Here is a 12,854-nt window from a genome sequence, read left to right as displayed (position 1 = left end):
TCTTTGGAAAATGAAGGCAGTCAAAAGCACCTGTGTATATGAGGAAATGCCCAGGGCATACAGCATGCTCAGAAAAGACCTGAGAGGACCTTAAAGACTGGAAGAAGTGTTTTTTGTCATTTTAAAAAACTCCTGATATTCAAGGAAATCTGTCAAAATGCTAGCAATTCACTAGAAGCTTCAGGCACAAGATCAGTGAATTTGAAGATAGGAAAATTAAAATTACCCAGTCCAAGGGACAGAAAGAAAAAAAGAATGAAGAAAGGAGAACAGAGCCTAAGGGACCCATGGGACACCATTATGGGAGTCCCAGAAGAAAAAGAGAGAGAAAGTCAGAATGTTTAAAGAAATAAAGGCCGAAAGCTTCCCAAATTTGATGAAAGACATTATCTATGCATCCAGGAAGCTCAATGAATTCCAAGGAGGATAGATGCAATCCACACCAACACTCATTACAATCAAACTCTTGAAAGACAAACAAACAGAATCTTGAAAGCAGCAAAAGAGAAGCAACTAGTCACATACAAGGGATCCTCAATAAGATTAAAAGCTGATTTCTCATCAGAGACCATGTAGGCCAGAAGGTGGTTGGATGACATATTTAAAGCACTGAAAAAAAAAAACTGTCAACTAAGAATTCTATATTCGGCAAAATTCTTCTTCAAAATTGAGGGAGAAATTAAGACATTCCCAGATAAACAAAAGTTGAGGGAGTTTGTTAACACTAGACCTACCTGAGAAAAAATGGGGCAAAAAGAAGTCCTTCAAGTTGAAATGAAAGGACACTAGACAATAACGTGAAGCTATATGAAGAAATAAAGTTCTCTGGTAAAGAGAACTACATGGGCAAACATAAAAGCTAGTATTGCACTTTTGGTTTGTAACTCCACTCTTTCTTTTCTACATGACATAAAAAACAAATGCATAAGAATAATTATAAATCTGTTATTGGGCACACAATATCTAAAGATGTAATTTGTGACAACAACATAAGGAAGGGATGGAACTGAATAATAGCAGAGTTTTTATATGCTATTGAAGTTAAGTTGGTGTCAATTCAAACTATATTATAATAAATTTAGGATGTTAAATGTAATTCCCATGGTAACTACAAAATAAATGTTCTTTTAATGTACAAATGGAAATGAGAAGAGAATCAAAAAGGTTCACTACAAATAATCAACTAAATACAAAAGAAGACATTAATGTAATAAATGAGGGACAAAGATAGTATAAGAAATGGCAGAAAGCCTTCCTTATTAGCAAACACATTAAATGTAAATTAATTAAAGTGTCCAATTAAAGGCAGAGATTGGGCAGAGTGAATTAAAAAAAGAAACCATGGTGCAACTGTATGCTGTCTATGAGAAATTTACTTTAGATCCAAAGAAATAAGTAGGTTGAAAGTGAAAGAAAGGATGGAAAAAAATATTCCATGCAAATGGTAACCAAAAAGAGCTGAGGTTGGCTTATACTAATATCAGACAAAATCGACTTTATGTCAAAAAGTGTTACAAGAGACAAAGACATTATATATTGATAAAAGGATCAATTCATCAGGAATATATAACAATTATAAACCTATTTATACTATACAACAGAGCCCCAAAGTGTAGAAAGCAAACATTTACAGAATTGAGAAGAAAAATAGACAGTTCTACTGTAATAGTTGGAGACATCAAATACCACTTTCGATAATAGTTAGAACATCTAGACATAAGGGCAATAAGGAAATAGAGAACTTGAATAGCATTATAAACCAATTAGACCAGAAGGATATGTAGAGAGAACATTCCCCCCAACAACAGCAGACTGCACATTCTTTTCAAGTGGACATAGAACATTCCCCAGGATTGACCATATGTTAGGCCACAAAACAAGTTTTGATACATTTAAGAAGATTGAAATCATTCAAACTGTCTTTTATAACCACAATGGAATAAAGCTAAAAGAAACAACAACAGAGGGGAAAGTGAGAAATTCAAAAATATGTGGAAATTAAGCAACACACTCTTAAAACAACTAATGGATCAAAGAAGAAAACACAGTGGAAATGAGAAAATACTTTGCAATGAAAGAAAATGAAAATGCAACATATAAAACTCATGAGATGCAGCAAGAGCCATAATCAGAGGGAAATTTATACCTGTAAATGCCTACATTAAAAAGAAGATCTCAAATCAATAAACTACTTTTACATCTTGAGGAACTAGAAAAAGAAGAGATAACTAAATCCAAAGCTAGCAGAAGAAAGGAAACAACAAAGATTAGAATAGAAATAAATGAAATAGAGAATAGAAAAAAAGTACAGAGAATGAACAAACCCAAAAGTTGGTTCTTTGAAAAGAGGAACAATGACTTACCTGGTGGTGCAGTGGTTGAGAATCCACCTGCCAATGCAGGGGACATGGGTTCAAACCCTGGTATGGGAAGATCCCACATGCCGCAGAGTAGCAAAGCCCATGCGCCACAACTACTGAGCCTGTGCTCTATAGCCCATGGGCCATAACTACTGAGCCCATGTGCCACAACTACTGAAGCCCGTGCACATAGAGCCTGTGCTCTGCAGCAAGAGAAGCCACCACAATGAGAAGCCCACACACTGCAACAAAGAGTAGCCCCCGTTCACTACAACTAGAGGAAGCCCACGCACAGCAATGCAGCCAAAACTAAATAAATGAATAATCTTTTTTTAAAAAAAAAGAGCAACAAAATTGACAAACCTTTAGCTAGACTGATAAAGAAAAAAGAGAGAGAGAGAGAAGACACAAATAACTAAATTCAGAAATCAACAGAAGGACATTGGGACTTCCCTGGTGGTCCAGTGGTTAAGAATCTGCCTTACAATGCAGGGGACACAGGTTCAATCCCTGGTCAGGGAACTAAGATCCCACAGGCCGTGGGGCAACTAGGCCCAAGCACCACAACTACTGAGCCCATGTACCACAACTAGAGAGCCCACATGCCACAACTACAGAGCCCACATGCTCTGGAGCCCACACGCCACAACTAGAGAGCACGCATGTCACAACTACTAGACCCACACACTCTGGAGTCCATGTGCCACAACTAGAGAGAAGCCCCACATGCCACAACTAGAGAGAAGCCCGTGAACCACAACAAAGAGCCCACACACCTCAACGAAAGATCCCACATGTGGCAACTAAGACCCAGTGCAGCCATAAATAAATAAATAAATAAATAAATAAATGAAGGACATTACTGCCAAACTATAAGAGAATGCAACTAACAATTGTATGCTAACAAATTAGATTGCCTAGATGACATGGACAAATTCTAGAAATAAAAAAGTTGCCAGAACTGACTCAAGAAGAAATATAGCATCTCAATAGATCTATAACAAGAAAATATTTAAGTTGAATTAGTAATGAAGAACCTCCCAGCAAAGAAAAGTCACAACCAGATGGCTTCACTGGTGAGTTTTACAAAACATTTAAAGAATCAATACCAATTTGCCTCAAACTCTTCCAGATAACTGAATAAGATTGAACACTTCCCAACTCATGCTAGGAGGCCACCATTGCCCTGATACCAAAGCCAGATAAAGACCTAACAAGAAAAGAAAATTACAGCCCCAAATATCTTATGATTATATATGCAAAAGTCCTTTAACAAAATACTAGGAAACTGAATTCAACTGCATATTAAAATGACCAAGGGGAATTTAACCCAGGTGTGCAAGGATGGTTCAACGTAAGAAAATCAATCAATATAATACATCACATTAATATAACAAAGGGGAAAAGCTACATGATCATCTCAATTGATGCAGAAAAGGCATTTGACAAAATCCAACACCCACTTATGATAAAAGCATTCAGAATGCCAGGAATAAACAGAAATTCCTCAACATGATAAAGGGCATTTACGAAAAACCTACAGCTAACATAGTCAATGGTAAAAGATGAACACTTTCCCACTAAGATCAGGAATTAAGACAAGACACCCACTTTTACCACTGCTATTATACTAGAATTGCTAGCCAGAGCAATTAGAGAAGAAAACAGGAAATAAAAGGCATTAAGATTGGAATGCAAGTAATAAAACTCTCCCTATTCACAGATGACATGATCATACATATGGAAGATTCCAAAGAATCCACATGAAAGCTACTAGAGCTAATGAACAAACTCAGCAATTTTGCTGGTTACAATACACACACAAAATCAAATGTGTTTTTATACACCAGCAATAAACAATCCAAAAAATTTTAAGGAAACAATTCCATATAGCATCCCAAAGAATAAAGTACCCAAGAATAAATTTAACGAAGGAGGTGAATGACTGGTACACTGAAAATTACAAAATATTTGCTGAAGGAAATTAAGGAAGACCTAAATAAATGGAACAGCATCCTGTATTCACGGATTATAAGACTTAATATTGTTAATATGTCAGTACTGCCCAAAGCAGCCTATAGATTCACTGTAATGCCTGTCAAAATCTCAACAGCCTTTTTTTTTTGCAGAAATGAAAAGGCCAATCCTCAAATTCATATGGAATCTCAAGAGGCCCCAAATAACCAAAACAATCTTGAAAAAGAACAAAGTTAGAGGACTCACTTCCCAATTTCAAAATTAATACAATGCTACAGTAATCAAAACAGTGTGGTATTGGCAGAAGGACAGACATATAGACCAATGATATAGAATTGTAAGTCCAGAAATAAACCCATACATCTATGGCCAATTGATTTTCAACAAAGGTGCCAAATTCATTTAATGGGGAAAGAATTATCTCTTCAACAAATGGTGCTTGGACAACTGGATATCCACATGCAAGGCAATGAAGTTGGACTCCCTACCGCACACCATATGCAAAAATTAACTCAAAATAGATCACCAGTCTAAATATAAGACCTAAAACCATAAAATTCTTGAAGAAAACATAAATCTTCATGACCTTGGAATTGGCAGTGGATTCTTAGACATGACAACAAGAGAAAAAATAGATGAATTTGACTTATAAAAATTTTAAACTATTGTGGATCAAAATACATTATCAAGAAAGTGAAAAGAAAATCTATAGAATGGGAGAAAATATTTGCAAATCATCTAATAAGGATTTAATATTCATAATATATAAAGAACTCCTAAGCTCAACAAGAAGACAAATAATCCATTTGAAAAATTGGCAGGCTGGGTGCGGAGCGGTGAGGTGAAGGGATCGTGCTGCAGGGACAGCAGGCCTTCCCCGGCAGCTGCCGCAGATCGGATCATTCACTCCTGTGGGCCGGTGCAGCCACAGGGAGCACCCTCTGGCCAGCGGACAAAGGGTTAAATACGCCAGTGGTGACCGCGGGCTGGATGTGAGAACCTCGGCATGGTGTCCGCACTGCAGGTGCACCCAGGTGGGCGGAGCGAGCCGGCTGGCGGTGACGTGACCAACCGGCCGAGGCTCCCCTTCCCCTGCAGGGGTCGCTCGGCTCCTCCACAGGCGCCCTCTTTTCTAACTTGAAGGCAAAAGGTGGTGCCTGTGGACCGAGGGAGAGCCTGGCTCTGCCGTGCTGGGAGTGGCAGTTACTCTCACCAATTAGGGCGTGGGGGCGCATGTGGCATGGACATGCTGACACAGGTGGGATTGGGGCTCAGGGGTGGGCCACGTGGAGTGGGTGTGGTCGTAGTCTGGAGCCACGGTTTCTAGTGAGGTAACCACCAGAGTTGCGTGGAGAGCTAAGCTGAGTGGCGGTGGGGTGCTTCTATGCCCCCACGTAGAAAAGCCTACCAATGCTTTCTCATTTGGATCCAGGCTCCAATTCGGGAGTCTGGTAGCTGGATCCCCTAGGAAGAAAAGTTCTCAAGCAGTAAGAAGAAAGCCTTTCAGTTTGGAACACTTCTTTGCAGATGGAAATGGGGAATGGGCTGTCAGACCAGACTTTGATCCTGTCCAGCCTGCCTTCATTTCAGTCCTTCCACATTGTCATTATGGGTTTGGACTCTGCTGGAAAGACAACTGTGTTATACAGGCTGCAGTTCAATGAAATTGTAAATGCCGTACCTACCAAAGGATTTAACATGGAAAAAATTAAGGTAACCTTGGGAAATTCTAAAAGTAACTTTTCACTTCTGGGATGTAGGTGGTCAGGAGAAATTAAGGCCACTGTGGAAATCATATACCAGATGCGCAGATGGCATTGTGTTTGTTGTGGACTCTGTTGATGTTGAAAGGATGGAAGAAGCCAAAACTGAACTTCATAAAATAACTAGGATATCAGAAAATCAAGGAGTTCCTGTGCTTATAGTTGCTAAAAAACAAGACCTGAGGAACTCATTATCTCTCTCAGAAATTGAGAAATTGTTAGCAATGAGTGAACTGAGCCCATCAACTCCCTGGCATTTTCAGCCCACCTGTGCAATCATAGGTGATGGAATGAAGGAAGGACTTGAGAAACTACATGATATGATAATTAAAAGAAGAAAAATGTTGCAGCAGCAGAAAAAGAAAAGATGAATGGTGATAACCTTTTAGGTCTGTGTGAAGTAGGTTTTCTGTGGTCTGATTTTGACAACTGGAAGAGTGTCGACAGCCTGGTTTGCCTGCCTGCCCTCCTGGATGCTGTTAAAGCTTTGTTTTGTTGAACAATCAGATGTCCAACTCTGTTGCCTTGTGGAAGATGAGTAAATGCAGTGCTTCTTAAAATGGCTTTTTCTGCCTACCCCACAAATCTTTTGGTACTACCATTTTGGGAAGCCAAGCAAAGATATAAAATTGACTAGAAAACAGCTGTGGAAATTTGACCTGAACTTAGTGAAATAAAACTTTGAAGAGTGTCTGCCTAAAAAAAAATTTTTTTTTAAAATTGGCAATGCACAGAAATCTCTTGCATTCCTATACACTAATGATGAAAAATCTGAAAGAGAAATTAAGGAAACACTCACATATACCATTGCAACAAAGAGAATAAAATACCTAGGAATAAACCTACCTAAGGGACAAAAGACCTGTATGCAGAAAACTAAGACACTGATGAAAGAAATTAAAGATGATACAAACAGATCAAGAGATATACCATGTTCTTGGCTTGGAAGAATCAACATTGTGAAAATGACTATACTACCCAAAGCAATCTACAGATTCAATGCAATCCCTATCAAACTACCAATGGCATTTTTCATAGAACTAGAACAAAAGTTTCACAATTTGTATGGAAACACAAAAGACCCCGAATAGCAAAAGCAATCTTGAGAAACAAAAATGGAGCTGGAAGAATCAGGCTCCCTGACTTCAGACTATACTACAAAGCTACAGTAATCAAGACAGTATAGTACTGGCACAAAAACAGAAATATAGATCAATGGAACAGGATAGAAAGCCCAGAGATAAACCCACGCACATATGGTCACCTTATTTTTGATAAAGGAGGCCAGAATATACAATGGAGGAAAGACAGCCTCTTCAATAAGTGGTGCTGGGAAAACTGGACAGCTACATGTAAAATAATGAAATTAGAACACTCCCTAACACCATACACAAAAGTAAACTGAAAATGTCTTAAAGACCTAAAGGTAAGGCCAGAAAGTATCAAACTCTTAGAGGAAAACATAGGAAGAGCACTCTATGACATAAATCACAGCAAGATCCTTTTTGACCCACCTCCTAGAGCAATGGAAATAAAAACAAAAATAAACAAATGGGACCTAATGAAACTTAACAAATGGGACCTAATGAAACTTAACACCTTTTGCACAGCAAAGGAAACCATAAACAAGACGAAAAGACAACCCTCAGAATGGGAGAAAATATTTGCAAATGAAGCAACTGACAAAGGATTAATCTCCAAAATTTACAAGCAGCTCATGCAGCTCAATATCAAAAAAACAAACAACCCAATCCAAAAATGGACAGAAGACCTAAATAAACATGTCTCCAAAGAAGATATACAGATAGCCAACAAACACATGAAAGAGTGCTCAACATCACTAATCATTAGAGAAATGCAAGTCAAAACTACAGTATCACCTCACACCAATCATAATGGCCATCATCAAAAAATCTGTAAACAATAAATGCTGGAGAGGGTGTGGAAAAAAGGGAGCCCTCTTTCACTGTTGGTGGCAATGTAAATTGATACAGCCACTATGGAGAACAGTAGGGAGGTTCCGTAAAAAACTAAAAATAGAACTACCATACGACCCAGCAATCCCACTACTGGGCATATACCCTGAGAAAACCATAATTCAAAAAGAGGCATGTACCACAATGTTCACTGCAGCTCTTTTTACAACAGCCAGGCCATGGAAACAACCTAAGTGTCAGTTGACAGATGAATGGATAAAGAAGATGTGGCACATATATACAATGGAATATTACTCAGCCATAAAAGGAAACGAAATTCAGTTATTTGTAGTGACGTGGATGGACCTGGTGTCTGTCATACAGAGTGAAGTAAGTCAGAAAGAGAAAAACAAATACCATATGCTAGCACATATACATGGAATCTGAAAAAAATGGTTCTGAAGAACCTAGGGGCAGGACAGGAATGAAGACACAGATGTAGAGAATGGACTTGAGGACATGGGGAGGGGAAGGATAAGCTGGGGCGAAGTGAGAGAGTGGCATGGACTTATATATACTACCAAATGTAAAATAGATAACTAGTGGGAAGCAGCCACATAGCACAGGGAGATCAGCTCAGTGCTTTGTGACCACCTAGAGGGGTGGGATAGGGAGGGTGGGAGGGAAGGAGACGCAAGAGGGAGGAGATATGGGGATGTATGTATATGTATAGCTGATTCTCTTTGTTGTAAAGCAGAAACTAACACACCATTGTAAAGCAATTATACTCCAATAAAGATGTTTAAAAAATTGGCAAAGGAATTAAATAGGCATTTCTCCAGAGAAGATTTACAAATGGCCAATGAGCTCATGAAAAGATGCTCAACATCATTAGTTATTAGGGAACTGCAAATCAAAACCTCAATGAGAAACCACTTTACTGGGATAACTATAATTTTTAAAATGAAAATAGCAGGTGTTACTGGGGATGTGGAGAAATTGGAACTCTTGTAAATTGCCACTGGGAATGTAAAATGGCACAGCCACTGTGGATAACAGTTTGGTGGTTCCTCAAAAAGTTCAGTATAGAATTACCATATGACCCAGCAGTTACACTCCAAGTTATATACCCAAAAGAACTGAAAACAGGGACTTAAACAGATACTTGTATTCGGTGTTTACTGTAGCATTATTCACAATAGGCAAAAGGTGAAATAGCTCAAATGTCCATCAGTAGGTGAATGGATAAACAAAACGTGGTATATCCACACAATGAAATACTATTTGGCCATAGAAAGAAATGATGTTCTGATATAAGCTATGACATGGATGAACCTTGAAAGCGTTATGCCAAGTGAAATAATCCAGGCACAAAAGGACAAATATTATATAGTTCCACTTACACAAAATATCTACAATAGGCAAATTCATATAGACAGAAAGTAGGTTAGAAGTTACCAGGGATTGGGGGAAGGGGGAATGGGGAGTTATTGCTTAATGGGTACAGAATTTCTATTGGGGGTGATAGAAAAGTTTTGGAATAGATAGTGGTGATGATTGCACAATACTGTGAATGTACTTAATACACTGAATATTATACTTAAAATGGTTGCAATGGCATATTTTATGTTTTATATACTTTATCACAATGATATTAAAATTTTAAAAATAAAGATAGACCACATCGTGGACCTTGTAAAGAAATCTCAGCAAATTTAAAAGAAGGAAATCAAACAGGGTATATTTTCTGACCAAAATAGAATCAAACAAATTAATAAAGGATAATAGGATAATCTCCAACCATTTAGATACTTAAAGAACACACTCCTGAATAATCCATTTGTCAAAAAGCAAATTTCATGGAGAATCACAAATTACATTTAAATGATTTAAAATGAAAATACAACATATCAAAATTTGTGGGACACAGCTAAATCAGTGCTGAGAGGGGAATTTACAGCACCAAATCTTAAAAAAAAAAAAGATAACCTCAAATCAATAATTTAAGTTGCCACCTTAACATACCAGGTAGAGCAAATTAAATGAAACTGAAAACAATAATAATATAGAAAATGAAACAGAAAGGTGGTTCTCTGAAAATGTCAGTAAAATTGACAAATCTCTAGCAGGACTGACAAATTTAAAAACGGAGAAGACATAAATTGCCAAAATCAAGAGTGAAGTGGGGTATCACCACAAACCCTACAGACATCAAAAGGGTAATAACAGAATACATCTAACAACTCTACACACATAAACTTGACAAGTTAAATAAAGTGAACTGCTTCCTCAAAAACCACATACTACTGCAACTTGCCAAATATGAAATTATTTGAATAACCTATAACTATTAAGGAAATTGAATTTGTATTTGAAAACTCCCAAAAAGAACTCTCCAGGCCTAGATGGTTTCACTGGAGGATTCTACCAAATGTTTAAAGAAGAATTCAAACCAAATCTAAATCTTTCCAGAAAATAGAAGAGGAAGAAACACTTCACAACTCATTTCATTAAACCAGTGTTATCCTGATACCAAAACCAGACAAAGACAGTACAAAAAAAAGGAAAACTACAGACCAGTATCTCTGCTCTGTTCATTCCATAGCTGAAAGACATAACAAGCAGCATCTGAGGAGCATACAAAACAAAAAGGAAAAAATAAAACTGTCCCTATTTGCAAATGACATTATTGTCTACAATACAATCCCAAGGAATCTACAAAAACCTCCTAGAACTAATAAATGTTTTCAACAAGGTCTCAGGATACAAGATTGACATACAAAAATCAATTGTATTTCTATGTACTATCCATGAGCACATGGAAACCAAAATTTAAAATACAATGCAATTTATAATCAGCTTTTAAAAAATGAAATACTTAGGTGTAAATCTAACAAAGAATATACCAGGGCTTCCCTGGTGGCGCAGTGGTTGAGAGTCCGCCTGCCGATGCAGGGGACACGGGTTCGTGCCCCAGTCCGGGAAGATCCCACATGCCGTGGAGCGGCTGGGCCTGTGAGCCATGGCCACTGAGCCTGCGTGTCCGGAGCCTGTGCTCCGCAACGGGAGAGGCCACAACACTGAGAGGCCCGCGTATTGCAATACATATATATATATATATATATATATATATATATATATATATATATACACATACCAGACTTGTATGTTAAAACTACAAAACCCTGATGAAAGAAATAAAAGATCTACATTCATGCAAAGACATACCGTGTTCATGGATTAGAAGACTCCACGTAGTAAAGATGTCAATTCTTTCCAGATTTATGTACAAGTTTGAAATAATTCCTATCAAAATTCCAGTATGTTTTTTGAAAATATAGACAAGATTATTATTAAATTTATATGGAAAAACAAAGGAACTAGAATAGCTAAAACAATTTTATAAAAGAAGGATGAAGTGGGAGGAATCACTTTACCAGTTTTGAGATTTAATATATAGGTACAGTAATCAAGACTGTGTGGTATTGGCAAAGGAATAAACACATCAAAGAGCAGAATAGAGATCCCAGAAACAGACCCGCACAAATACAGCCAACTGATTTTTGACTAAGGTCCAAAAGCAATTCAATGGAGGAAAGACAGCCTTTTCAATAAATAGTGCTGGTGCAGTTGAACTTCCATCAACAAATTGGTAAATTTAGTTTAAGAAAAAGTAGAAATCTATTTTACTGTTTTTACAGCTTCTCTTTAGATTTGAAAATTTTCAAAATAAAAAAATTGGGGAAGAGACATATAAAATATATTGCAATTATATTTATTTACAATGGAAGATATACCTGTTGGGTAACCACAATAGTCTTATCTACTCCAAGGGCATTTCTTTCCCAGGATCAAGGGACCTAGGAAACTGAATTAGTAAGTCAGAAGGTTACTTGATGAGCATGGAATCAGAGTGAAGGAAGTGACTGTTTCATAATTGAGTCTACATCCTTAGGGACCACAATATGTGTGTCTGTCATATACATGGTCTACCCAGCTCCCTCTGCTCTCCAGCCACTGCACAAATGTACACACTTCCCCCTCCCATCCCTTCCTGTCCCTCTGCATAGTGAGGAGTGGGGGATGCTGGACAAACAGTAACATAACTTCACTCTCTAATCCCTCTTTTTCAAATAACTCGTACACCACCTTTCTGTAGCACCTTATTCTTCAGAGAGTTTACAGTAAAACTGATTAGATTGCAGCTTTCTTCGAGTACATTCCAGTCTTGCAGATATGCCCTGATCACCTTGATTACACTTGGATATTTCCCAAGTCTCCATCAGCAACACATCTACAACCATGTCTTTGTGTTATTTCACTCTCAGAATCATTCTGAGCCTATCTCCAAATTCCTGGGTCACCTTACTGCAGCCTAGACTCTGACTACACTTATTTCTTTAGTTTGATTTATTTTGCCAAGGTCCCATCATAGACAGATTTTTTTTCAAGGTGTTGACAATATTACTGCTTCTTTTGGTGTCTTTGCCACTGCTCTACAAATGTATTTTTGCAAACAGTATGAGCTAAAGAAGGTATAATAGATGAAATGATAAAATTAGATTTTATATATATATATATATATGGAAGTGCTTTGAAAGTTAAAAGCACTGAACAAGTATAAGAGTTGATTATTGCTGTAATTTAATAGGTAAAGCCACTGGCTGCTTCAGGCCAGCCCTCATAGGAGAGGAGCACTTGAGTATACTCCAGATTTTCCACCTCACATTTCTCTCCCATTTTCAGTCACATGATGATTAAGTCTCTGGGGAATGAATCATGCTGCCAAAGCCACAGAGACTGATTTATAAAGCAGACCTCAAGGTGGTCATTTATAA

The 12,854-nt window shown here is 37.6% G+C and overlaps 2 protein-coding genes across 3 annotated transcripts in view; both read left to right on the top strand.

Moving 5' to 3' along the window:
* Window positions 1-12,854, top strand: part of HDAC8 (histone deacetylase 8) — a 247,874-nt gene that overhangs the window by 138,079 nt on the left and 96,941 nt on the right. The window lies entirely within an intron of this gene.
* On the top strand, window positions 5,725-6,471 carry LOC116747661 (ADP-ribosylation factor-like protein 4A). The gene is given in 2 exon segments (XM_032620124.1): window positions 5,725-6,070; window positions 6,072-6,471. Coding segments are annotated over 2 exon segments (606 nt in total). The 5' UTR covers window positions 5,725-5,864.

The sequence above is a fragment of the Phocoena sinus genome, chromosome X (assembly GCF_008692025.1).
Source record: "Phocoena sinus isolate mPhoSin1 chromosome X, mPhoSin1.pri, whole genome shotgun sequence".
Lineage (NCBI taxonomy): Eukaryota > Metazoa > Chordata > Mammalia > Artiodactyla > Phocoenidae > Phocoena > Phocoena sinus.
This window is presented reverse-complemented; position numbering and strand designations above follow the sequence as displayed.